This window comes from Acipenser ruthenus, chromosome 25 (assembly GCF_902713425.1).
Source record: "Acipenser ruthenus chromosome 25, fAciRut3.2 maternal haplotype, whole genome shotgun sequence".
NCBI classification, from domain to species: domain Eukaryota; kingdom Metazoa; phylum Chordata; class Actinopteri; order Acipenseriformes; family Acipenseridae; genus Acipenser; species Acipenser ruthenus.
Genome location: NC_081213.1, coordinates 11,575,824 through 11,603,816, shown reverse-complemented (window position 1 = coordinate 11,603,816; position 27,993 = coordinate 11,575,824). Strand labels below are relative to the sequence as shown.

At 49.3% G+C, this 27,993-nt stretch overlaps 1 protein-coding gene across 4 annotated transcripts in view; it reads left to right on the top strand.

The window, feature by feature from the left end:
• The window catches only part of LOC117964055 (filamin-B-like), a 153,455-nt gene that overhangs the window by 106,289 nt on the left and 19,173 nt on the right, over positions 1 to 27,993 (top strand). For 2 of the 4 annotated variants that reach the window (XM_058999336.1, XM_058999335.1), the window contains exons 26-38: positions 746 to 869; positions 1,168 to 1,321; positions 3,517 to 3,706; positions 4,537 to 4,784; positions 5,967 to 6,056; positions 7,433 to 7,535; positions 8,529 to 8,669; positions 10,886 to 11,014; positions 11,174 to 11,347; positions 12,695 to 12,859; positions 13,967 to 14,170; positions 14,986 to 15,138; positions 15,258 to 15,380. In XM_058999336.1, coding sequence (XP_058855319.1) covers positions 746 to 869; positions 1,168 to 1,321; positions 3,517 to 3,706; positions 4,537 to 4,784; positions 5,967 to 6,056; positions 7,433 to 7,535; positions 8,529 to 8,669; positions 10,886 to 11,014; positions 11,174 to 11,347; positions 12,695 to 12,859; positions 13,967 to 14,170; positions 14,986 to 15,138; positions 15,258 to 15,380 — 1,998 coding nt within the window. Of the gene's footprint in view, positions 1 to 745; positions 870 to 1,167; positions 1,322 to 3,516; positions 3,707 to 4,536; positions 4,785 to 5,966; positions 6,057 to 7,432; positions 7,536 to 8,528; positions 8,670 to 10,885; positions 11,015 to 11,173; positions 11,348 to 12,694; positions 12,860 to 13,966; positions 14,171 to 14,985; positions 15,139 to 15,257; positions 15,381 to 25,483; positions 27,917 to 27,993 lie in introns of those variants that run through there. The other 2 variants (XM_058999339.1, XM_058999338.1) reach the window with 2 other exon arrangements.

Genomic DNA, 27,993 nt, shown 5'->3' with positions numbered 1-27,993 from the left:
TTCTCATTGCTGTCTGATTCATGCCCTGCCCTTAATCTGCTTCACAAATCCTGTGTTATGAATGAAGGCAATGTTTCTGTTTGTTTTTACACTTGAATCCTTCTTACAGTTTGATCACACCCCATAATACCAAACACACACCCACACACGCACACAGAGTACATGCTTCATAGACATCAGAATCTTCAAGGCATTCATTATGGAACAACTAACTGTAGGAGAAACTTGCATAGATACAGAGCAAAACCAAAATCCTGCCTTGTATGGTATTCAGTCCCATTACACCCACCCACCCCCATTATCCACCACATCTCATTGCCTGATGTCTTTAATGAGGTGCACTGCACTTCAGAAGTTTTATATTTTTTTCACATTTGACCAAAATTGACTTTGGGGTTCCAAATATTTCAGTGATGCCTGTGAGGCCTCCTAATCCCACACTAACACTGCCCCAGACCAGCCCCAGACCTGCCCCAGACCTGCCCCAGACCTGCCCCAGACCAGCCCCAGACCAGCCCTAGACCAGCCCCAGACCAGCCCCAGACCAGCCCCAGACCAGCCCCAGACCTGCCCCAGACCTGCCCCAGACCAGCCCCAGACCAGCCCCAGAGCAGGTGCTGCCGACACAGTAGCAGTGTTTTGTTTGGAGCAGCGCATGTTTCCTTCCTCTCGTGACAAGCCCTGTGAGATGGCAGTGTGATCGTGTCTGTGCCGCAGGGCTGATGATTGCTGTGTTTGTCTGCAGGAGTGGCAGAGCCGGTGGAGGTGGTTCACAATGGGGACGGGACACACACTGTGGCCTACACTCCCTCCCTGGAGGGCCCGTACACCGTGTCTGTCAAGTATGCTGATGAAGAGGTCGCCCGCAGGTAGGGATGGGTCGATACACACTCTGCTGGAAAACTAACCTGTGGAAGAAGTCAGACTGAACCACAGAATCCAGAACCATGTTGGACCGCAAGTTTTCTAACAAGGTCACAGTCAAAGAAATACTCCCTATTAGTGCACTGAACTTTTTTTTAGTTTTTCACTATATATTTTCCATCCACACAGTAGTCCTGCCTTATACAGACAGGCACATAACCCTGCACACTCACGCACACACTCTCACACTCCCAGAGCTGTGCGGAGCCTTCCTAACCTGCTTGTCCCTCTCTCGTCTCGCAGTCCTTTCAGAGTGAAGGTGCTCCCCACTCACGATGCTAGCAAGGTGAAGGCCAGTGGCCCTGGCCTGACCTCGGGACTCCCGGCCAGCCTGCCAGTGGAGTTCACCGTCGACGCCAGAGACGCTGGGGAGGGACAGCTGTCAGTGCAGATCACTGTGAGCCTGGGGCTGGGGCTAGGGCTGGGTGATGTCATCCACAACTAATGAACACGCAGTAGTGGTAAATGTAGAACTACAAAAAAAAACTTACAAATGCAATGATAGTTTAGAACTCTTTCTCAGAAAAAGATTTCTAGTTGAAATGTTTGTCACTGAATTTGTAAGGTTCTTTTTGCATTTTTCTATCCGTGTAATATCATGTCCTTTCGCATTCGGGTAGTGTAGAGGTTAACCATTAGCCTGCTGCATTGCTCCCAACAACCACATGCTCTGATCAGCAATTACAATGAAGTCTTGCACAAAAGAGAACTTTTATTTTCATTGTTTTGTTCCATTTCTCAGTAGCAGCAGTAATGTAATACACAGATCCTGGTCTCATATGAGTAGAAGTGCAGATATTTCTGTGCTGAGGTTAATCAGACACTTGGACACGCAGGACCAACTTTATTTAGATAAACAGCAGACCTGAAGTGCACATGCTGATCCACTGTGCGGGGAGATGCAGCTGCTGCAATGGAATCAACTGATTGACCCGGGATATGTGAATACAAATAGCAAAGCCATCGTGATTACTGCAGGAATACACACAGTACAACACAGTATCCAATACACACAGAACAACACGGGACCCAATACACACAGAACAACACGGGACCCAATACACACAGAACAACACAGGACCCAATACACACAGAACAACACAGGACCCAATACACACAGAACAACACGGGACCCAATACACACAGAACAACACGGGACCCAATACACACAGAACAACACGGGACCCAATAGACACAGTACAACACGGGACCCAATAGACACAGAACAACACGGGACCCAATAGACACAGAACAACACGGGACCCAATAGACACAGAACAACACGGGACCCAATAGACACAGAACAACACGGGACCCAATAGACACAGAACAACACGGGACCAAATAGACACAGAACAACACGGGACCCAATAGACACAGAACAACACGGGACCCAATAGACACAGTACAACACGGGACCCAATAGACACAGAACAACACGGGACCCAATAGACACAGAACAACACGGGACCCAATAGACACAGAACAACACGGGACCCAATAGACACAGAACAACACGGGACCCAATAGACACAGTACTACACGGGACCCAATAGACACAGAACAACACGGGACCCAATAGACACAGTACTACACGGCACCCAATAGACACAGAACAACACGGGACCCAATAGACACAGAACAACACAGGACCCCACCGTCGCTTTGGTAACCCTTTATGCTGTACAGTTTAAGGTCAGTGTTTGTATCTGTATGAAGATGCTCTAACAGACAATGCAATATCATCTTTCAAATAAACTTGCTTTTAAAATGTTGTGGTTTGCCAACGGTTACAGTTGTAATAGTATCAGTTTGTGTTTCCCCGGTAAAGATAGGAATTATAATGCACACCTGACCTAGAGTACAGTAGGCTTGCCAGTGGGGTTCACAGCAAGGCAGAAACAATGACCTTTCTTTCTTGCATTCAGAATCTGTCAGACAAATGATTCCTGTTGAGGTCTGTGTGTGTTTCGCTGTGGTCTAAGTTGAGATCTGTGTACGTGTTTCGCTGTGGTCTGAGTTGAGATCTGTGTACGTGTTTCGCTGTGGTCTGAGTTGAGGTCTGTGTGTGTTTCTCTGTGGTCTGAGTTGAGGTCTGTGTACGTGTTTCTCTGTGGTCTGAGTTGAGGTCTGTGTACGTGTTTCTCTGTGGTCTGAGTTGAGGTCTGTGTACGTGTTTCGCTGTGGTCTGAGTTGAGGTCTGTGTGTGTTTCTCTGTGATCTGAGTTGAGGTCTGTGTGCGTGTTTCGCTGTGGTCTGAGTTGAGGTCTGTGTGCGTGTTTTGCTGTGGTCTGAGTTGAGGTCTGTGTACGTGTTTCGCTGTGGTCTGAGTTGAGGTCTGTGTACGTGTTTCGCTGTGGTCTGAGTTGAGGTCTGTGTGTGTTTCTCTGTGGTCTGAGTTGAGGTCTGTGTGCGTGTTTCGCTGTGGTCTGAGTTGAGCTCTGTGCGTGTTTTTCTGTGGTCTGAGTTGAGCTCTGTGCGTGTTTCTCTGTGGTCTGTGTTGAGGTCTGTGTGTGTGTGTTTCGCTGTGGTCTGAGTTGAGGTTTGTGTGTGTCTCCTGGTCTAAAGGAAAGGTCTGTGTGTGTTTTTCAGGACCAGGAAGGCAAGCTGAAGAAGCCCAGTATCCATGACAACAATGACGGCATGTACAAGGTGTCCTACATCCCAGACAAGATCGGCCGCTACACCATCGTCATCAAGTACGGCGGAGATGAGATCCCTGCCTCCCCCTACCGCGTGCGCGCCACAGCCACCGGGGACGCCAGCAAGTGCACTGTGACAGGCAAGGAACCAGAGCGGAGCTACAGCCTCCATTCACTCTGTCTGCTGAGTGTGATCAACACTGTCCACAGCCTCCATTCACTCTGTCTGCTGAGTGTGATTAACACTGTCTACAGCCGCCATTCACTCTGTCTGCTGTGATTCACGCTGTCTTTGTGTCTCTTTGTGTTCACTGTCAGTCCTGCACTTGTTAAGAAAATGAATTCTCCAGCAGGGTGCAGACAGTTCACTGGTATCTGATAAAGATCTGTTTCATCTTCGCCCTCTCCAGGTGTTCATCAGGACACATCTGGGGTATTGGCTTCTATGAAGTGATATCTAAGTTCAAACTGTCGGAACATGCTTTTTTGTTTACATATACAGAAGGGTACAAACAGGTCATTGATTGATGACTCTTCAGATGAAGGTGTGCTGATCAGAACTAAATCAAAGGTGAGCCATCTTTGGCTTATTAGATGGCGGGTGTGTTCATCGTGTTTTTACCTGACTGAATATCCTGTCTGTTCCTCCGCAGTTCCGGGCGGGTGTGTTCATCATGTTTTTACCTGACTGAATATCCTGTCTGTTCCTCCGCAGTTCCGGGAGGGTGTGTTCATCATGTTTTTACCTGACTGAATATCCTGTCTGTTCCTCCGCAGGGCCGGGGCTCGGGCGGGTGTGTTCATCATGTTTTTACCTGACTGAATATCCTGTCTGTTCCTCCACAGGTCCGGGTGGGTGTGTTCATCGTGTTTTTCCCTGACTGAATATCCTGTCTGTTCCTCCGCAGGTCCGGGCGGGTGTGTTCGTCGTGTTTTTACCTGACTGAATATCCTGTCTGTTCCTCTGCAGGGCCGGGGCTCGGGCCAACCATCGGGATCGGAGAGGAAGTTGGCTTTGTCGTGAACACAAAGGGTGCTGGGAAGGGTAAGGTGTCCTGCACGGTGGTGACCCCTGATGGGTCGGAGGTCGAGGCTGACGTCATCGAGAACGAGGATGGGACCTTCGATATCTTCTACACCGCCCCCAAGCCCGGGGCCTACGTGCTGTACGTGCGCTATGGCGGGGAGAGCATTCCCAAGAGCCCCTTCAGAGTGACGGTAAGGGCTTCCTGTTTATTAATCCTATTGCCTGTGGCAGAGAGGAACCCAAAACCTGAACACAGTCCCGACTGCAGCGTTGTAAAGAAGGAGCACTACAATAACAATAAACCAAAAACAAAACTCACTGCACCAAATTATAATTCTATTGTACATTGTTAAAATGCAGCTGTAATGTCAAGGAGAGACTGAAATTAAAGTTTAACTATCACAGACCCCCCCCACACTGCATTTGATTAGAGCAGAGGCATTTCTGATTAATTGGAGCAGAGTCGTTACTGATTGATTAGAGCAGTCATTACTGACTGATTAGAGCAGAATAGTTACTCATTAATTAGAGCAGTCATTACTGATTGATTATAGAGTCATTACTGATTGATTAGAGTAGTAATTACTGATTGATTATAGATAGTCATTACTGATTGATTATAGATAGTCATTTCTGATTGATTAGAGCAGTCGTTACTGATTGATTAGAGCAGAGTCTGCACTGATTGCTTCACTCGTTCTCCTGGATTCCCCTGCAGTAGCAGCTGCTGTTGCCCGATGGCCTCTCCTTTCTTTGTGTGGTTTTGTAGTTTCAATCTAACAGCACATGAGTTTGGGTTTGTATCTGGCGTACAGCAGAGATGTACCACAGTGCACTCATACCTGCGTGATCATCCAGTGCAGTCATCTACAGGTCAGGAATGTGTATAAAAGCAAGTTTATCAGACTAGACCCAAGTGCAAGTTAAAAGTTCTGTAGGAGACTTGGGGGCTGTGATACAAGTTTGGAGGAGAGAAGGTGGAAATAATGACAGACATGAGCAGAGCCTGGGTGTCAATCTATGAATGAGGTTTAGGGGTGTTCTCACAGACAGGTGTGTGGTACAGTACACAGGGGGGTTCTCACAGACAGGTGTGTGGTACAGTACACGGGGGTTCTCACAGGTGTGTGGTACAGTACACAGGGGGGTTCTCAGACAGGTGTGTGGTACAGTACACAGGGGGGTTCTCACAGGTGTGTGGTACAGTACACAACAGCAGGCTGACCCACTGAACTTCTCAAGTGTGGAGAATGGAAGTGCACACATATTGTACATCATTAAACTACTTAGGGAATTTGGAGTCTGGTCATTTTGGGCTGAAAGACTACGTTTCAGTTTTCCTTTGTCACAATAACCCCTCTCTCGTTCCCCAGGCAAGCGATGAAGTTCCCCTGGTGGAGCAGCAGACAGTCCAGCAGCAGCAGGCAACCCCTCTAGCCAGCCCCCACGGCTTCCAGCCCTGGGTACACACTCCATATACTCTTCCCTCTCTCCCCTCCCTTTCTCCCAGCCCCCACGGCTTCCAGCCCTGGGTACACACTCCATATACTCTCCCCTCTCTCCCCTCCCTCTCTCCCAGCCCCCATGGCTTCCAGCCCTGGGTACACACTCCATATACTCTCCCCTCTCTTCCCTCCCTCTCTCCCAGCCCCCATGGCTTCTAGCCCTGGGTACACACTCCATATACTCTCCCCTCTCCCCCCTCCCACTCTCCTCTCCCTCTCTCCCAGCCCTGGGTACACACTCCGTATACTCTCCCCTCTCTCCCCTCCCTCTCTCCCAGCCCCCCTGTTTCCAGCTCTGGGTTCACACTCCGTATACTCTCCCCTTTTTCCTCTCCCTCTCTCTTTGTATTTCTGAGCCTGTCACAGTGATGCCAGCTCAGTCTAAAGCAGAGATTCCTGGATCCTCTTCACCTCCCTGTTTGTTTGTTTGTTTCTCTAAGTGCCTGAATGTTTTTTCGCTTCCTATTTCTTCCCTGTTTGTTTTCTAGTTCCAGGCTGACCTGAAAGCATGTTTGGGCAGTGGTGTGCTCCCCTGCCCCTGGGTCTTCACTCTTTAGTTTCAGGGCACTCTGATGCGCTCACTCTCCTGTCTTTTCCAGGTGGGCTGGCTAATCCTGTTTGTCTGCACTGTGATGTTCCTGTGCTGTTCTTGAGCTTCACTCCAGTCTTTCCCATTGCACTATTTGTTAAGCTGGCTGCTTGTTTTCCTATAAATCTGTACAGACCAGGTTAGTGTAAGGGTGGTTTGCATATGGAGTGACAAGGTGCTTCCAGGATCACTTTGTGAACTCCAATGCTCTTTCTGTATTTGAATTCACCTTTGATATGTTATGGCAGCTTTGCCAGTTAAATTATAAATGGCTTATTTTGGTGTCTCTTTATGTTATAAGGAATGTCATCTGGTGCAGTTTTTGGCGAGAGGACATTAAAGCAAAGCTGGGGCGCTCAAACTGTGCAAAATGATTAGTGTTCTTATAAGAGACACCCTGCACACAACGTATCAGCCTGAGGGAGGGAAGACTCCCATAGCAGTGGTGTACTAGGTTAGGATAGCATTGTAAAGCCCAGAGAGGCATGGTAAAGCATATTAAAAAAACAATGTAAATGTATTGTATAACCATAACTGTGCAAGTGCACTGTGGTAGACTGTTCTGTGTGCAAATGCACTGTAGTAAACTGTTGTAAGGGTTGAGTCAATTGAAAAGACCCCCCTCTCAGGTAATGAGGGAGGGAGGGCTCACTGTGCTCTGCAGTGGGGCTTGTTTCCTCGCTGGCCCCACTTCCTGTTCCTGTGTCAGTGTCATTTGAAATCCAATGACCTCCTGTGTTCCCAGGTGACGGATGGGTCGTACTCCTCGGTCAGTGGTATGAATGGGACGGGATTCCAGCCCTTCGACATGGTCATCCCCTTCGCCTTCAAGAAGGGAGAGGTCACAGGTGAGGACTAGGCATTGCTGTGGCTCCTTCCATCAGGCAGCACAGTGTGGCTCCTTCCATCAGGCAGCACAGTGTGGCTCCTTCCATCAGGCAGCACAGTGTGGCTCCTTCCATCAGGCAGCACAGTGTGGCTCCTTCCATCAGGCAGCACAGTGTGGCTCCTTCCATCACGCAGCACAGTGTGGATCCTTCCATCACGCAGCACAGTGTGGCTCCTTCCATCAGGCAGCACAGTGTGGCTCCTTCCATCAGGCAGCACAGTGTGGCTCCTTCCATCAGGCAGCACAGTGTGGCTCCTTCCATCAGGCAGCACAGTGTGGCTCCTTCCATCAGGCAGCACAGTGTGGCTCCTTCCATCAGGCAGCACAGTGTGGCTCCTTCATACAGGCAGCACAGTGTGGCTCCTTCCATCAGGCAGCACAGTGTGGCTCCTTCCGTCAGGCAGCACAGTGTGGCTCCTTCCATCAGGCAGCACAGTGTGGCTCCTTCCATCACACAGCACAGGGATGCCCAACAGCACGGACCTCCTTCCAATGCAGCATTGATCTCCTCTGAAATGTGCATATCAGTGCACTCATGAAAACCCTTCTCAGCTCCTCTAGCTTTCAGTTACACAAATAGTGTGCAAAGCAGACCATTTTTAATTTATGAAGAGAATTAAGATTATGAATTAAAAAAATAAATGTAAAAAAACGCTCATTCCGTTCAGTTTTCAGCCTTTATTGTTTTTGTTTTTGAATTGGGTTTTACAGTTCTGTAATTACTCTAGATATAACCATTCGTAAGTGAATTCGATCATTTTTCATTGAAACTATAGGACACATCTTTATATCTAAATGTCATATCTATTTGTGATTACACTTGGCTTTAGTTAGTTAGCACAAATTGATGAGTATCCCTCTCTTTTTCTCCCTCTCCCCTTCTCTCTCCCCTTCTCTCTCTCTCCCCTTCTCTCTCTCCCTCTCTCTCTCCCTCTCCCCCTCTCTCTCTCAGGTGAGGTTCACATGCCCTCTGGAAGGACCGCCAAGCCTGATATCAGTGACAACAAGGACGGCACGGTGACAGTGAAGTACTCCCCCACAGAGATGGGTCTGCACGAGATGCACATCAAATACAACGACAAGCACATCCCAGGTACAGCGCGTCTCCGAGCTCTGCTGCTCTGCCCTGTCCAGGGCACACGCTCTCTACATCATGCACAATGCATCTGGATAATGCTGCTGCTGCTGCTTGTTTATGTATGTGGTTTATAAAAACCCCACTACAGACTCCTGGTACCTGATCACTCCCTGTGCTGTAGCTGGCACACACAGTCTCTCTGCAGCTAGACCAGTGGAGAGACACCATTGGCCCACAACACCAGAAGTGACTAGGTACCAAGAAGCAGCGGTTCTGGAAAGGGTCAGAAGATACTCTGCACAAAGAGGGGGCAGAGATAAGGCTGCCAAATACCCCGTCCCTCTCACTGCCTGCAGGGGTCTTGTATCCATGCTTCAAGACAGCTGCATGTTTAGAACAGCAGAGCTGTGTGAAACAGAGGCGCGGTGCAGAGCTGTGTGAAACAGAGACGCGGTGCAGAGCTGTGTGAAACGGACGCGGTGCAGAGCTGTGTGAAACAGAGACGCGGTGCAGAGCTGTGTGAAACGGACGCGGTGCAGAGCTGTGTGAAACAGAGACGCGGTGCAGAGCTGTGTGAAACAGGGACGCGGTGTAGAGCTGTGTGAAACAGAGACGCGGTGCAGAGCTGTGTGAAACGGACGCGGTGCAGAGCTGTGTGAAACAGAGACGCGGTGCAGAGCTGTGTGAAACAGGGACGCGGTGCAGAGCTGTGTGAAACAGGGACGCGGTGCAGAGCTGTGTGAAACAGAGACGCGGTGCAGAGCTGTGTGAAACAGAGACGCGGTGCAGAGCTGTGTGAAACAGAGACGCGGTGCAGAGCTGTGTGAAACAGGGACGCGGTGCAGAGCTGTGTGAAACAGGGACGTGGTGCAGAGCTGTGTGAAACAGACGTGGTGCAGAGCTGTGTGAAACAGAGGCGCGGTGCAGAGCTGTGTGAAACAGAGACGTGGTGCAGAGCTGTGTGAAACGGACGTGGTGCAGAGCTGTGTGAAACAGAGACGCGGTGCAGAGCTGTGTGAAACAGAGGCGCGGTGCAGAGCTGTGTGAAACAGAGGCGCGGTGCAGAGCTGTGTGAAACAGAGGCGCGGTGCAGAGCTGTGTGAAACAGAGGCGCGGTGCAGAGCTGTGTGAAACAGAGGCGCGGTGCAGAGCTGTGTGAAACAGAGACGCGGTGCAGAGCTGTGTGAAACAGAGACGCGGTGCAGAGCTGTGTGAAACAGAGACGCGGTGCAGAGCTGTGTGAAACAGAGACGCGGTGCAGAGCTGTGTGAAACAGAGACGCGGTGCAGAGCTGTGTGAAACAGAGGCGCGGTGCAGAGCTGCTGCTGGTTTACACATTAACAGCAGGAAGGTTCTAAAGCTCAGTCTTGGCATAAGCACAAGACGGGCTCTGCTGCTGAGTATCTGTGTTGTGTGTTACACATTTCTCAAACGGAGTGCCTTGTTGATAACTCCAGCTTCGCTCCATTGTTAATAAATCCTTACTATGAGCGTTTTCTTGTGAGAGGGGAAGAGAACATTCCTGATCACGTAGGGATTCACAAAGACATCTCTTATTTATACGGCTTTCTATTTGTCACGTTCATGGGTTAGAGATTCCAGAATGACACACTTTAAGGTAATTCCGGTTGTCTGATCTGAAGGAGTGTCACGTGTACGGTCTTGGTCAAACCAGCTGGAGCGCTGGCTGCTTATTGCAGACTCATGACTGCTGCTGGGAATGCAAGCGCGACTCAGAGTCTCTTTAATGTTTTAAAGGGTATATAAGGACATTTTTATTTTATTGGGTTACATGTTCCCATGTATTGCCATAAATGTTTACGTAAGGTGTGTATTGTTTTTTTTTTAATTTATTTATTTTTACATTTTGACTACATTTTTAAACTTTTAAATTGCATTCAACTGCCTCCAAGATGGTTTCACACGGACCACTCAAACTACATTTCCCATCATCCTCCTGCTCACATGTGTAACTGAGATGGATTTACCAGTGAGCAGGAGGATGATGGGAAATGTAGTTTGAGTGGTCCATGCAGGTCCATGTGAAGCCATCTTGGAGGATGCAATTTAAAAAAAGTTTAAACAATATGTGTTGATACCAATTCCACCCGCTCCAGTGAAACTCTGTTCTATTTCTACTGTGGCAGCAGGATATAATAATGCTATTGGGTGTGCTCTCCCAGGGGGTTGCCTGTGCTAGTTAGATCCTATGTCGTTTCTGTTGTTTTCAGAGAGTCCGCTGCAGTTCTATGTGAACTATGCAAACAGCCCCAACGTCACAGCCTCCGGTCCGGGACTCATCTACGGGATCGTCAACAAACCAGCCACCTTCACCATCTTCACTGAGGACGCCGGGGAAGGTATGCGCCCTCGTGCCTGTGTCTCTGTGCTTTCATTTTATACAGTGGGAACATTTTCATAATTGAAACCTGTAATCCATAGCAGTATGGAAATCCTCCTTGCTGTAGCTGTCTGAATATAATCTAGGATATGAATATGAATGTTTGCTTCTTTACCAGGGGGTCTAGACCTGGCCATCGAGGGCCCCTCCAAATCAGAGATCAGCTGCACTGACAACAAGGATGGGACCTGCACTGTCACCTACCTGCCCACACTGCCGGGGCAGTACAGCATCCTGGTACGCTACAACGACGAGCACATCGTGGGTAGCCCCTTCAGCGCCAGGGTCACAGGTGAGACGCTGCCAGAGACCCGGGCTCACCAGCACCCGTTGTGCAGCAGGAGAGAGGTGTCTTGATGTTGTGGGAGAGCTACACACTGTAGCTGAAGTGATCATGGTAATTGAATGGCCATGTTGTGTTCAAGGGAGTCCACAATGTGAACAGTCTGGAGATACATCCAAGATGGTTCGGTTTGCATGCCCTGTCATTCCCCTGAAGGGTGCAGGAAGAGTAAGGGCCTGTTACTAATGTATAGAGTTTTACAGGTATCTGGAGAATCACTCATCCATGTGATTAGCCCTTAGCGGTCCATTTATTCAGCGTGTCAGGTCCAATTTATTTGCACACGCGCAGTTTATTTTAGATGCACTGTTTAAAAGTATTTTTTTTTCACAGTAAAACAGGTTTAAAAGGCACTGCATATCAACAGGACACTCAGTACTGCATCTCCAGCCCCGCCCCACCCCTTGTTCGCTGTATTTTTCACATACCTCTTAATAGTAGTGCATACCGATAAATCATCTCCTGATCACTCGTTTTATCACCAAACTCCTCAATAATGTGATCTAAGTCATTGTTTTATTACTATAACATCTAAAAAAAGCTCTGCAAATGTCTGTGATATTCTTTGAGCGCTGGATGCATAAGCAGCTAACTTGTTTGTTTAGGTCCGTGTGATATGCCTCTTTTTTTTTCGGCTTCTCTCGGCTCCTATCGATCTCACTCGGCCATTGAATGGTTTTCTCGGCTTTTTCGGGAGAAAAACGACTAGAGACCTGTTTTTTGCGTCTCTTTGATGTCAGACAGGGTCCGACATTGGGGTAAAAAAAAAAAGGAATATTCTTTAGCAAAACTTACTGAGAGTATCAGAATTGGGGAATAATTAGTGTCTGTCTGTTCATATATCACACTTAAAATTCCATGTGGATGTAGTCCATGGTGATGCTGACAGCTCTGTGACAGTGTGTGTTACTGACATGCTGCTCTCAGTGTGTCGTCTTTATGAAGCCACCTGGTGAGATTTATTATTATTATTATTATTATTATTATTATTATTATTATTATTATTATTTATTTCTTAGCAGACGCCCTTATCCAGGGCAATTTACATATCACATTATTTTTACATACAATTACATTATTTTTTACACATTATTTTTACATACAATTACCCATTTATACAGTTGAGTTTTTACTGGAGCAATCTAGGTAAAGTACCTTGCTCAAGGGTACAGCAGCAGTGTCCCCCACCAGGGATTGAACCCACGACCCTCTGTTCAAGAGTCCAGAGCCCTAACCACTTCTCCACACTGCTGCCCTATATGTCTCTCCATTCAGCCCCACTCTGTTTCTTTATAGAGGACAACAGCAACCGGCGGCGCTCACAGCTTAAACTGGGCAGTGCAGCAGACTTCTCTCTGGACATCAATGAGACTGACCTGAGTCTGCTGACCGCCAGCATCAAGGCCCCGTCGGGTCGGGATGAGCCCTGCCTGCTCAAGAGGCAGCCCAACAACCATATCGGTGAGCCGAATAGGCTGTTTAGCCCTTAATCTCCTGGCATTTGCAGTACATTGCAGTACTATATGTTCTATACAGTAATTCAAAGTAAAGGGCTTGTATTTATCTAGTTTAGGAGGTCTCTTGATTGGGGAAAGTCATTATTTCACAGTTGTAATTTGATTATCCAAATTAATTAATATCCTGCTCCCAATTGGATACTGGAGTTTTTACAGTATAATTAACTTCTTACCTGCTTATTATCCCATTCTGTGTTCTCTATCAATCTCTATTGCGGTTTCTCCTCAGATCATTATTGACCAGACTTTCTAACTATTCCAGCTGAATTCCATCATTCTTTAATGGTGAGACGGTCTGAAGCTGTGAAATTGCAGAGAGAGCTGCAGAGGGGACTGTCATTCTAGTAGCACACCCCTAGTGGTCGTATCTAAACCTCTTCACTTTAGACTCTCTCAGAAGTGGCTGACAGGGGGCCTTGCTGGAATACAGCAGTGTGTATGACCGGAGCAGAAACAGCAGTAGAGAATGAGATAGAAAACACAACAGGATATTAAACAGAGAGATGAAGTATTCCAAGCATGTGGATGGTCTAATGTTTAAGTACGTTCTTAATCACTTGCTCTCAATAAAACCCTACCCTTTTGATTCCTGTTGACATGTCTGCTAGTTGTTTTAATGAGCTCTCCTCCCCTGATTCCCGTTCTTCGCCTGGGTCAATTCTATTCTGTTCCTGGCTCATGCTACAGGAACTCCAGCAGAGTCATGGAAAAGCAAACAACCTACTTTATTTACTCATTTAAACACAAGAGATTTCTAGAGGAATACAGAGATGTGTATTTGAATTTAAAGAGAAGAGATTAGAATTCGCTCTGGAGAGGCTGGGGTGGGGGCTCTCAAACTGGGGGGCACAGAAAGGGTTCAGGGGGGTTGTGGAGAGAGGTGGTGTGAAATCTGATTCAGAATAATACATTTTCTATGCATTCCCCCTCCATGTAGATGTGTTTCTAGAATACATTGATTAGGGGGGTCCCAGTTAGTAATTCTGAGAAGCGCTGGTGCGGGTGTTGAGGGGTCCCGTCCTGTCTAAAGCGGTTGCTATTTGCTCGGCAGGGATTTCCTTCATCCCGAGGGAGGTAGGCGAGCACCTGGTCAGCATTAAGAAGAACGGCCGTCACATCCCCAGCAGCCCCCTCACCATCGTGGTGCTGCAGTCTGAGATCGCCGACGCCAGCAAGGTGAAGGTGTTTGGACCCGGGCTGCAGGAGGCACGCACCTTCGAGATGACAGACTTCATCGTGGACACTAGAGACGCAGGTACTTGAGCAGAGCTCCGGGACTGCACAGCCCAAACCAGGGATATGCTGCATGTACGGATCACCACACAACATAGTAAGCTCACACAACATAGCAAGTAACACTCAATAGCACTTCATTTACAAATACTAAAAGATAACAGAGTTCACTGAACTTACTGCATTTCTCTATTATCAAGTATTTTAAAATTTAACATCAACTAACAAGCTCTGTGCCTCTTATTTGCTTTTTATCCATCTATTCGGAGATATATTTCCCATGCTGGCATGGAACAATTATTGCTAAAAGTACCACATATACAACTATAGCTATGTGTGCAAGTGCTTGCAGCACACCTACAATTTTGATATGTCCTGATATGTACTGTATGGATTTTTCAATATTTAGTTGTTTCCCTGAAAGCGCTCCCCAGGTTGCAGGTTGTTCACAAAGCGCTCGCGACCTCTGGCTTTTAACCAAGTCATTGTGAATGCATTGGTGGTGCATGCTGTCTCAGGAATACACCCTTCTATTATTAGTGGGAGAAGTCTAGATGTTTCTATTGCTGTGCTGGTTGAGGTCTTTTCCAAGATCACCACAACAAGGTTGTCACATGTTGAAGCATAACAAAGTCACGAACAGGATGCTAACACCACCAAGGCTTTCAAACCTCTGTCACTGCTCCCCTGTGCTTGGTGAAGATCTTTCAGTACATGGTGAGGATTTCTGGAGTCGCGTGCCACTGCAACAGAGTGAATTGCCTCTGTCTGTGTGCCTAGGTGTTTCACTTCCTATAAACGTTGTGTCTGATCGCTGGTCCTTCTCTCTCCCTGCAGGCTTCGGGGGGCTGGCCCTGTCCATTGAGGGTCCCAGCAAGGTGGACATTCAGACAGAGGACGTGGAGGACGGGACATGCAAGGTGTCCTACTGTCCCACCGAGCCTGGAGTGTATCTGGTGTCCATCAGGTTTGCTGATGAGCACGTGCCAGGTGAGCACCCCCCCCCCCCCCCCCCCTCATTTACTGTGCTCTGTATTCAAGCACATGTTGTCTGTGGTTTGTTAGTGTTGCTCCTCCCTCTCCTGTAACGGTTGTCTTTCTCCTCGCAGGAAGTCCGTTCACGGTGAAAGTGACCGGGGAAGGCCGTTTGCGAGAGAGCATCAGTCGCCGGCAACGAGCCGCCTCCGTGGCAACCGTGGGGAGTGTCTGTGACCTCAACCTGAAGATCCCAGGTGAGGGTCCTGTGACTGACAGACTCACTGCATGATGTGTCTGTGATCCAAGTCTGCCTCCATTAGTAACCAGTTACCTGTCTACAGTGCATGGGTGCCTTTGTCACATTCTCCTTGTTTTCTATGAAATAGAGTCACATCTAGGAAGTCTCAACAGCCATGTTGGGTGTCAGTGCTCAGTTATTGGTTCCAAGTTAATTTTTGCTAATGTTGAGAAAGCAGTCTTAAGTGAGTTCTAACGCTCAAAGGTTGTTTCTGTGTAAGACGATTGAGCATGTGCTGGCCTTGTTACAGTAGAGCTGCTGATTGGGAAGAGTGCTCGTTAGTTTTAAGAGTGTATCTTTGATTAAACAGCATTATGGTAATGATAATTCATTTGTGAAATTTCCTATCAAAAGGCTTGTGGAATGTGCTCCTGTAGCAGTGGAAACACACTGTAGGGATTAGGATGAGTAGAATTGATTAGTTTGGGTCCTTGTTCCACTCATGCCCATTTATTTAGACATTCACTTGTCTGTGTCAGAGTTTGAATTCAAGGGGTTTGCCTTACCTTACCTGAGAACCTTACCTTACCTTACCTGAGAACCTTACCTTACCCAAGAGCCTTACCTGAGAACCTTACCTTACCTGAGAGCCTTACCTTACCCGAGAGCCTTACCTGAGAGCCTTACCTTACCTAAGAGCCTTACCTGAGAACCTTACCTTACCTTACCTGAGAACCTTACCTTACCCAAGAGCCTTACCTGAGAACCTTACCTTACCTGAGAGCCTTACCTTACCCGAGAGTCTTACCGGAGAGCCTTACCTGAGAAACTTACCTTACCTGAGTCTTACCTGAGAACCTTACCTTACCCTCGAGCCTTACCTTACCTGAGAGCCTTACCTGAGAACCTTACATAGCCTGAGAGCCTTACCTTACCTGAGTCTTACCTAAGAGCCTTATCTGAGAGCCTTGCCTTACCTGAGAGCCTTACCTGAGAACCTTACCTTACCTGAGAGCCTTACCTGAGAACCTTACCTGAGAGTCTTACCTTACTTTACCTGAGAGCCTTAACTACCTGAGAGCCTTACCTGAGACATGTTGTCTTTAGCTGCCCCTGTGATTAACTTTGATTCCCTGAAATGAGACAGCAATTGGATGAGAGAGAGCTTTTAGAATGTCCAGATGCTATATCTCTTATCACATGTGGATAATCAGACTTCTGGGGAATCAATGGGAATCGACAGGCATTACATGAGACTTGTACTGAAATAGATTTCACTTTGCCCATGAAGCGTGGTTCTTTAACAGAGACATCGATAAAGACTTCTTGTTCCTTTGTAGAGTTTGAGACATGCATAGCAAATAGCACTTCATTCAAGAGCAGATTTACTGCATTCATTAACTGGCTTACTTTGCTCAAAACCCTGCCTGCTGAAATTAGGCACGGTGACAGTTTCTCCCGATTTAAATGTGGATCAGCCTTATTCGATCAGTCTGTTATTCGTTGCGTGGGAAGCCTGCGGCTCCATTAGCCATTCCTCCCTGGTCTCCTAGTACATTAGACTGACTCGCTTCTTTGGAGTATATAGGAATTATTTTTCATAAATATTATCGTATAGTTATTACATGTAGATAAATATAAGAATATTTTGTGGACCATGTGGTTTCGTTTTGTTCCACCGGCACGTATATATGCTTTTTCTTACAGAGGTAAAATTCCGAGCAGTTGTAGGCGTTCCTGCTAGCAGCTCGATGCAGTTTTAGTCCTGCTTCTGCAGTGCTATTACAAAGGTTTTTTGAAGCAGGCTTTTTCTATTTTCATGCACAAATTTAGAATTAGCCAGTGGCTGACTCGCAGGTGGGCACCCCTGTTGATTCACCACATATAGTAACTGCGACTCGTCGCCCCCGATCCTTAGGGACTACTGTTACTGTGCAGGCTGCTGCTGGTCTTGTGTTCGCACTGACTATGCAGTTTAGCCAGTGGCTGACTTGCAAGTGGGCATCCCTGATAACTTGCCACTTGCAGTAACTGCGATTATCACCCCCAATCTCGCTTGTGAGTTCAAGGTTACTACTTCGGTACTGAGCGTCGGTACCGAGTGCATCGAGTCGGCGCCGAGAGTAGGTGCGGAGTGCCCTGTGTCGGTACCGAGTACGCATGTCGGTGTCGAGTGTCGGCACCGAGCACACCGTACAAGTGCCTAGTGTCAGTACCGAGCACCAGGTGCAGTGCGCAGGTATTAACATACAGCACAGTGTGTCAGTACCGAGCACCAGGTCCAATGTGCAGGTACCAACATACACTACAAATGCACATTATAATGTATTGCAGAGTATTGCATGGCATTGTTAACATGTCTGGATTCCATGCATGTAACACTTGTCAAGCCAAGCTGCCTGCAAAGGACGGTCACGTGGAGTGCATTTTATGCCTCGGCCCCGAGATTGCACAGAAGGCTTTGACAGACATCACTTTGTGTGATATCTGTGCCTTGTTCAAGAAATGTACTCTCAAGAACCGAGTAGCACGTCACTAGGGAACGATCCCTCATGCCTGCACAGCGCTCAGCATCGCTGCGCTCCACCAGTGAAGCTGGCCCCTCCTCTCATGCTCCTGTCCAGAGAGAAGGTAGGAGTCGAGCTCGGAAGAGCCCTATATCTCTCTCTACTCACCTTCCCCCCCTTTAAAGCAGAGGAGGAAGAAAGCCCACGATCACGTTCGGTAGGCAGGGAGCAGATCGACAAGATCTGGGAAGCGGTTTCAAGCCAGCAATTTCTGATGCGGACAACTGGGTCTTACCCATTTCCCGCCAGTAGAGGCCCCCATTGCTGCACTGGTTGCTGCCCGAACAAGCAATGCAGAGTGACTGAGGTCATTCTGAAGAAAGCCTACACAGCCAGTGCTTTCTCTGCTAGACTGGGTAGCTACAACAGCATCCTTGTAGCTTATCCAGCCCACCTTATCAGGGCCATTGCTGAGTCCCACAAGCCCTCGTCTCCCCAGTTAGACGAGTTGCACTTGATTTCAAGGAACCTGCTCAGGCTGTCCAAGCTTTGTGAACAAGCTATAGGCAGGAACCTGGCAGCGTTGGTGGCTGCACGCAGACAGCTTTGGCTCTCCCAGGCACAAGTGCTGGATGCTCCTGTCACCCCAGGTCACACATTTGGTCCGGCGGTAGGCGAAATGCTACAGCAGTCGCAGTGTGCAAGGGAGTCCACCAGTGAGTTGGTGCGCCTTCTGCTAAAGCGCCCACCTCCCCCGCGCAAGCCTGCAGCACACTGGCACCCGGGGCCACAGCTGCAGAAGAAACCAGTGCCACAGGCTGCTGCCTTTTCGGGTGGCCCCGTCCAGAGACAGTCTGCTACCGCTTTCCACGGGGGCAGGCGCGCTGCAGGCAGAGCACCAGCCCAAGGACATTGCTGCCACAAGCCCAGAGGTCCTTCTCCAGGAGACACCTGGACTGCTGGAGCCAGTTCACCACGGACCCCTGGGTCCTCAACACGGTACAAATTGGCTACTCTCCCCAATTCCAACACGGCCCCCCTGCATTACAGGGTGTGACAAGAACATCTGTCACAGACCCCCAAGCAGTCACTCAGGTGACAAAGGAGGTAGCAGTCTGCAGAAACAGGCCATTTGCATAGTAGACCCCTCCGACTGCAACAGGGGGTTCTATTCCATGTATTCTAGTGCCAAAACAGGATGGCGGCCTGTCACAAAGACGGCCGGAGTGGGTGGCGTCAGACCAGAAGCAGGAAATAAACAGACAGAGAGGTGTGGTTTGGTGAAGCTGAGCGAATGCTTTCGCTCAGCATTTAATAAACAGAACAGAAAATAAAAGGTTTGAACAGACAAAACACAGGGCACGGCACTTGAGGCCAAAATAAATAGACGAACAAAACGGACTAGACAGACAAACAAACACGGTGAGCAGATACTTTAACTATTCACTTGTATAATTCACAATTACCTCCGTCTCCAATCCCGTTCTCCACTCACCGAACACCCAACCCTGACTGAATGAAATGTGCATCTATATATATACTGTTGTGCTGGGATTCAATTACTAATTAATTATTCACTTGAATCCCAGCACGTGAATGAATTCTGTGCAACCCCGTGCTCACATATTACATTTAACCAGCACGTGAAGTGATTTGTGCCCTCCTCGTGCCTAAATACAAATCTACCTTTTTAAATCACACGTGAAACACAGACCCGTTTATATCCCGTGTACCAATCTATACACCAACATTAACACACGCACGCAACACATACAACACATAATATGCACACAGGGGCGGGGCACATTGCCACATATACCCCCCCCCCCTGTGCAAAGCACACATGGCCTCAACGGCCACCTCCCCCCTTAAAAATCCAGCAGTCCAGGACAAAGTGTCGGGCTGGGAAGGGAGGCTTCAGTGGGTCCATGGCTGACGTGCTGACAGCTCCCAGACTGACTCCTTCAGCCGGGGCAGTCCTGGCAGCGGAAAGGCTGCTTGGGGAATGGTCTCCTGACCTCCCCTCTTCTTCGTAGCCGGCAGCTCCCTCTTCCGGGGCTCCGGCCACAGTATCTTCTGCAGCACAAGTGCTGCCGTGGGAGCAGGTCTCCGGACCTCCCCCACGATCTCCGGCAGCGAAACTGCTGCAGTGGGAGCAGGTCTCCGGACCTCCCCCACGATCTCCGGCAGCGAAACTGCTGCAGTGGGAGCAGGTCTCCGGACCTCCCCCACGATCTCCGACAGCGAAACTGCTGCTGGGGTTGGTGGTCTCCAGACCTCCTCCCCCTTCTTCGTGGCCGACAGCTCCCCTTTCTGGGGCTCCGGCCACCGTACTCCCTGTGGTGGAGGTACGGGAAGCAGAGACAGCTCCTGCTGTTCTGCTTCTGGCAGTGGCGGAGGCAGAGGCAGCTCCTGCTCCTCTGCTCCTGGAAGTGGCAGAGGCAGCTCCTGCTCCTCTGCTCCTGGCGGTGGTGGTGGCGGAGGCAGAGGCAGCTCCTGCTCCTCTGCTCCTGGCGGTGGTGGAGGCAGAGGCCATGGGGCTGATGCTGGCCACTCAGAGGGAGGCTGTGGCGGTGCTGGCTCCCTCTGCTGTGGCGGCTGGGCTGGTGTGCGCCGTGCTCCCTTCAGCAGCATAAATAGAGGCTGCTGGGGGACACCAGCATCCTGCCCTTCTCCCCCCCAGAAAAATTCAGGGGGTTGAGCCTGTAATTCCTCCCCTTCTGGCTCTTGGGACGGCAGCGATGGCTCCTCCCCCTTTAGCTCTCGGGATGGCAGCAGCAGGTGAACCAACAGGCATGCTTCCTCTGCTGGTGTAGATGGGGACAACAGGCATTGTTCTTCTGCTGGTGGAGGTGGAACCAGCAGGTATTCTCCCTCTGCTGGCAGCTTCGGTCCTAGGGCTGTGGAAGCCCCGACTTCCCTCTCTTCGGGCTGTGGACGCACCGACTCCTCCATTTTGGGCTGTGGACGCACCGACTCCTCCCTTTTGGGCTGTGGACGCACCGACTCCTCCCTTTTGGGCTGTGGACGCACCGACTCCCCCCTCTTGGGCTGTGGACGTTCGGGCTCCCCCCACTCAGGCGTAGGACGTTCGGGCTCCTCCCACTCAGGCGTAGGACGTTCGGGCTCCTCCCACTCAGGCGTAGGACGTTCGGGCTCCTCCCACTCAGGCGTAGGACGTTTGGGCTCCTCCTGCTTGGGCTGTGAACGCTCAGGCTCCTCCCGCTTGGGCTGTAGATGCTCTGGCTCCTCCCATTCTTCCTCTGCTGGTGGAGACGGGGACAGCAGGCATTCTTCCTCTGCTGGTGGACCTGCTACCTGGGCTGCTGTTCCATTTATAACTGCCTCCAGGTAGCTGAGGACCAACTCCACACCTTCCTCCCAGGTGCTTAGAGTGTGTTCCCTTGCATACGCCTCCCATCGCTCGCTGTCCATCAACCGCAGGAACCGGACGGCTACTGGTATAGACTGGGCCTCCAGCCCAGCATTTTCCCGGATCCAGTCCCGCACTTTGATGGCGTCTTCTGCCATTTTTTTTTTCCTCTTTTTTTTTTAATCCAAAAATGCGGTTCCTGCTCTGGCCTGAGTCCTGGCGGCGCTGTAAATCCCACGCAGGACACCACGTGTCACAAAGACGGCCGGAGTGGGTGGCGTCAGACCAGAAGCAGGAAATAAACAGACAGAGAGGTGTGGTTTGGTGAAGCTGAGCGAATGCTTTCGCTCAGCATTTAATAAACAGAACAGAAAATAAAAGGTTTGAACAGACAAAACACAGGGCACGGCACTTGAGGCCAAAATAAATAGACGAACAAAACGGACTAGACAGACAAACAAACACGGTGAGCAGATACTTTAACTATTCACTTGTATAATTCACAATTACCTCCGTCTCCAATCCCGTTCTCCACTCACCGAACACCCAACCCTGACTGAATGAAATGTGCATCTATATATATACTGTTGTGCTGGGATTCAATTACTAATTAATTATTCACTTGAATCCCAGCACGTGAATGAATTCTGTGCAACCCCGTGCTCACATATTACATTTAACCAGCACGTGAAGTGATTTGTGCCCTCCTCGTGCCTAAATACAAATCTACCTTTTTAAATCACACGTGAAACACAGACCCGTTTATATCCCGTGTACCAATCTATACACCAACATTAACACACGCACGCAACACATACAACACATAATATGCACACAGGGGCGGGGCACATTGCCACACGGCCTCAGACCGATTCTCAATCTCAGACAGGTGAACCTGTACCTGAGTCGGAGACGGTTCAAGATGCTGACTACGCAGCGGCTGTTGCAGTCCATCAGGCCAGGCGATTGGTTCACCTTGGAGTACCTTAAGGATGCCTATTTCTACATCCCCATAAAACCAGCGCACAGAAAATACCTGAGGTTTGCTTTCCATGGCATAGCGTATCAGTTCTGTGTTCTACCGTTTGGCATCTCTCTGGCTCCACGCGTTTTCACAAAATCCATGGAAGCCATTCTGGCCCTTTTTGATACTCGGAGGCATCAGTCCTCAACTATCTGGACATCTGACTGATCTGCACAGGGTCTCCAGCACAAGCGCACAAGCACACATAACTCCTCACCAGCCACCTACATCAGTTTGGCTTGAAAGTGAACGATGCAAAGAGTCGACTAGTGCCTGCCTGGATAGTCTGGGGGTGCGCTTGGTCTCGGAGCTCATATTGGCCATCCTGTCGGAGGACAGAGTGGAGAGAGTTGTTTCAATTCGGCAGAGCACTTCCAGTAGTGGTTTTCCAGAGGTTTCTGAGTTTGATGGCAGCAGCTTCTGCTGTGGGCACAAGTGAACCTTCTATCACTCCATGCAGTCCACCTGCCGGGATTTACCAACTGTGCTGCGGACCTCCTCTCGAGGGTGGTCCTTAGTGGTGCAGAGTGGAGACTCCATCCTGAGGTAGTCAGCCTCCTGTGGGAGAGATTCAAGAGGGCATAGGTGGACCTGTTGCCTCTCGGGAGTTGACACACTGTCCTCTGTCGTTCTCCATAAATGGAGAAGGGGGACCTCTGGGGATAGACGCACTGGCACACCCATGGCCAGCACGTCTACTCTATGCGTTTCCACTGCTGGCGCTGCTGCCGCTGTGCTTGGAGAAGATCAGAGAAGACCGGGCCAGGGTGCCCCGAATAGCCCCGTTCTGACCCAGGAGAGTCTGGTTCTCCTCTCTGATGCAGCTCCTGAGCGGCCAATGCGTCACGCGCTATGGCACCCCAACCCATCGAGTCTGCATCTCTGGACTTGGCCCCTGAACAGCTGCATTTGAGCCACCTGGGGTTATCAAACAGGGTGATTGACACCTTACAAAACGCAGGGCAGCCTCTACCCGTTCCCAATATGGGTACAAGTGGGGCGTGTTCCAGACGTGGTGCTTGTCTTGTGGGTTCGAACCCACGACATGCCCCATGGCAGTTACTGCAATTTTTACAGGACCTTTTTGATGAGGGGAAATCCCCCTCTACTTTAAGGGTCTATTTGGCAGCCATCTCGGTGTGCCATGTAAAAATCGATTCAGTCTCCCCAGGGGCTCATTCCCCAGGGCAATTTTTGAAAGGCAGTCGGCGGCTTAGGCCACCGGTGAAGGATTTAGTTCCTCGCTGGAGGTTAAATGTAGTGCTTAATGCATTGACAAGACCTTCATTTGAGCCCATGCATTCAGCTGAGCTTAAATTTTTGCCCTTCAAGACAGCTTTCTTGCTTGCCATCACCTCTGCTAAGCAGGTGAGTGAAATGCAAGCATTTTCAATTTCAAAAGCTTGTCTAATTCGCCCAGCTTTCCTGCCGAAGACCATCTCGCCTTTCCACATTAATCAGTCAGTGGAATTGGAGGCTTTCCATCCCCCTCCTTTCCAGTCTGACAAGGAGCGCCAGCTCCATACGCTTTGCCCAGTGCGGCATTAGCATACTATGTGGAGAGGACTCAAAGCTGGAGGCAGTCAGAACAACTGTTTGTTTGTTACAGGGCTAAGTCCCAGGGACAGACTCTTTCTAAACAGTGTCTATCCAAATGGATAAGTGGCGCAATACAGACTGTGTATGAACTGGCCAATCTGCCCCTGCCCGAGAAGCTCACCGGCCTTTCCATCAGGGGTCAGGTGACTTCATGGGCATTGTTCCACAGTGCATCTATCCAGGGCATGTGCAGTGCAGCGCTGTGGTATTCCTCCCATACGTTTGCCAGGTTCTATCGGCTGAATGTCGTGAACCCGCAGAATCCTGGATTAGGCACGAGAGTACTGAGGGCAGCTTCCCAGTCACCCTCACGACAGAACAATGGTGAAGACAATGGTGATGATTGTAGGGGTCGCGGTGTTCATGGTCGTAATGTTGAAGACAATGGTGATGATTGTAGGGGTCACGGTGTTCATGGTCGTAATGTTGAAGACAATGGTGATGATTGTAGGGGTCGCGGTGTTCATAGTCGTAATGTTGAAGACAATGGTGATGATTGTAGGGGTCACGGTGTTCAGGGTCGTAATGTTGAAGACAATGGTGATGATTGTAGGGGTCACGGTGTTCATGGTCGTAATGTTGAAGACAATGGTGATGATTGTAGGGGTCGCGGTGTTCATGGTCGTAATGTTGAAGACAATGGTGATGATTGTAGGGGTCGCGGTGTTCATGGTCGTAATGTTGAAGACAATGGTGATGATTGTAGGGGTCACGGTGTTCATGGTCGTAATGGTGAAGACAATGGTGATGATTGTAGGGGTCACGGTGTTCATGGTCGTAATGGTGAAGACAATGGTGATGATTGTAGGGGTCGCGGTGTTCATGGTCGTAATGTTGAAGACAATGGTGATGATTGTAGGGGTCGCGGTGTTCATGGTCGTAATGTTGAAGACAATGGTGATGATTGTAGGGGTCACGGTGTTCATGGTCGTAATGTTGAAGACAATGGTGATGATTGTAGGGGTCGCTTCTGCTTATGGTTGCAGGGCAGAGCCTCAGCAGTGCCACCCTGCTCTAATGAGAGTCTTTTGGTATAGAGTTTTCAGTTCAGGTGTCTTAAAGGGAAACACCCATTTGTAATGGTTAATATTCCTATTTCAGGGAACCATGGTTATGATAATAACCTCACGTTCTCTTTCCTCAGCCCATTCTGTCTACTTTGCTGTACTATACTATCATATATCATTGCTCTAAGTTTCTTCCCATACCTCTACTCACAGTGGTTTACTGGCCGTTGTCATTGTGTCAAGCTGACTCCCAGGAGCAATGATGAAACTGAAATGTGAGAAATAAAATGTTTCTGCACTGCAGTCCATTAAATATGAGAGCTGTTAAAAATATTCCAGGTGTACAATTCAAGAGAAACACATGACCTGTGAGTAAGGATGGCTTTTATCTTTTCTCTCTTCTCTCTTTCCCCTCTCCCCCTCTCCTCTCTCACCCCTCCTCTCTCTCTCCTCTCCTCTCCCCTCTGCCCTTTCTCTCTTCTCTCCCCTCTCCTCTCTTCTCTCTCCTCTCTCCTCTCTCTCCTCTCCTCTCCCCTCTGCCCTCTCTCTCCTCTCCCCTCTCTCTCCTCTCTCTCTCCACTCTCTCTCCCCTCTCCTCTCTGTGTTCAGTGACCTGGTTCCAGCTGGCTGTGGCTCAGGAGAGGCTCACTCCCTCCTGCTCTCTCTGGTGGCTTCCCCAGCCTCTCCTCCCTGCCCCTGTGTGTGACCAGGCTGCTCTGGAGGACCCAGTCCTGCCCAGCGGCCGGCTTGCAGGGCTGGAGGGTGTGTGTTAGCCCTGGCATGCGGATGCTGAGGTTGGCAGAATGTGCTTCTTCTCCAATTACCCAGCATGCACTGTACTGTGTGTGAGCTGTCTGTTTGTGCTTTGGTTTTCTGGAGTTATGTTTTTGACTTTCCGCGGGAGTAAAGCAGTTACAGCTCTGTGTTCTCTTTGTGCTGGACAGGGATCTCACTTCTGGTAGAGGTCTCAGCCAGTTCCCTTTCAGAAAGGACAGTAAATGTCTAGTATAACTGCGTAGTATAACTGTGTATGACAGAGTGGTTGCCGTGCGCAGGTGTGGTGACATCACGGACCAGGAACACAAAACCAAAACAAGGAATGGCGGTGCAAAACTGGAGCACAACGGTGCTCAGTGTTTTATTAAATAATAAAACAAACAGTTTAAACAAAACAAAATACTACAAAACAAAAAGGCGCGTTGGCCAAACAAACAGAAATAAACAAATAAGTATCGTGCTGGTGTAAAAACTAGCATGCTTAACAGTTGTTTATATTTTACCTCCTAACTCCTCACTCGTTCTCCACTCTCGAACACCCTCACCTTGAGCGCAGCCAGCTGCAGGCTTTTATATTCTGGTCGAAGGGTTAACTAGCTGTTAATTAATTATCCTGTTACCCCTCGGCCACAGTCTGCATGAGTTTAATAAGGCTGCGTGACTGTCAGCTAGTTAAATAATCAGCAGCTGATCAGTCAAGCATCCTCACAAGGTTTTAATAAATCAAAAATACAAAATAACAAATAATAGCGGAGGCTTTGCATCTGCGCCACAAACAATAAGATGATAAATAATAATAAAATAGCGCACATATATATAGGGGCGGGACACTCCGCCACACTGTGGTAAACGTTTGTGTTCGGGGTTGTGTGCCAGTGTGCAGTTCATCTGGAGAGAGCAGGAGCCCCACAGGAAGGATTATGAGGATCATATGAAACCCGGGGCACGGAGACTCGCTTCACAGGGTTGAGTGTCAGTGTGCAGTTCACCTGGAGAGAGCAGGAGCCCCACAGGAAGGATTATGAGGATCTGTGGCAATGTGCCCCGCCCCTGTGTGCATATTATGTGTTGTATGTTGCGTGCGTGTGTTAATGTTGGTGTATAGATTGGTACACGGGATATAAACGGGTCTGTGTTTCACGTGTGATTTAAAAAGTGTAGATTTGTATTTAGGCACGAGGAGGGCACAAATCACTTCACGTGCTGGTTAAATGTAATATGTGAGCACGGGGTTGCACAGAATTAATTCACGTGCTGGGATTCAAGTGAATAATTAATTAGTAATTGAATCCCAGCACAACAGTATATATAGATGCACGTTTCTTTCACTCGGGGTTGGGTGTTCGAGAGTGGAGAACGGGTGAGAAAGAGAAGGAGAAACGTTAAAGTAAAGTGAAATCTATAAGTGTCTGTACTCACCGTGTTTGTTTGTCTCTCCGTGCACCGTTTGTTTAAGTGTAGTACGTTTTGTTTGTCTATTTATTTTTGGCGCAAGTGCTGTGTCCTGTTTTGTGTTTCAAACCTTTTATTTTCTGTTCTGTTTATTAAATGCTGAGCGAAAGCATTCGCTCAGCTTCACCAAACCACAAGTCTCTGTCTGTTTATTTCCTGCTTCTGGTCTGACGCCACCCACTCCGACCGTCTTTGTGACAGGATCATATGAAACCCAGGGCACGGAGACTCGCTTCACAGGGTTGAGTGTCAGTGTGCAGTTCACCTGGAGAGAGCAGGAGCCCCACAGGAAGGATTATGAGGATCATATGAAACCCGGGGCACGGAGACTCGCTTCACAGGGTTGAGTGTCAGTGTGCAGTTCACCTGGAGAGAGCAGGAGCCCCACAGGAAGGATTATGAGGATCATATGAAACCCGGGGCACAGAGACTCGCTTCACAGGGTTGAGTGCCAGTGTGCAGTTCACCTGGAGAGAGCAGGAGCCCCACAGGAATGCCCAATTATTATCTGTATCCTCGGCTCACCGCTCGCAACCCCCCCGCCGACTTGGGAAACGGAGGCTGGAACACGCGTCCTCCGAAACGTGCTCCTGCCAAGCCGTCATTTTTCATACTGCAGATCCACAGCAATGCCACCAGACCTATAGTGCTGGAGAACAACACAGATCTGGCGGCTCCACTGCAGAACCACAGGTGCCCTATCGGCCACAGGGGTCGCTGATGCGCGGTGAGCCGTGGATTCCCCTGCCGACCTAAGCCCTCCCTACCCGGGCAGCGCTCAGCCAATTGTGCGCCGCCCCCTAGGAACTCCCGGTCACGGTCAGCTGTGACATAGCGTGGATTCGAACCTGCGATCTCCAGGCTATAGGGCACATCCTGCACTCCGCGCG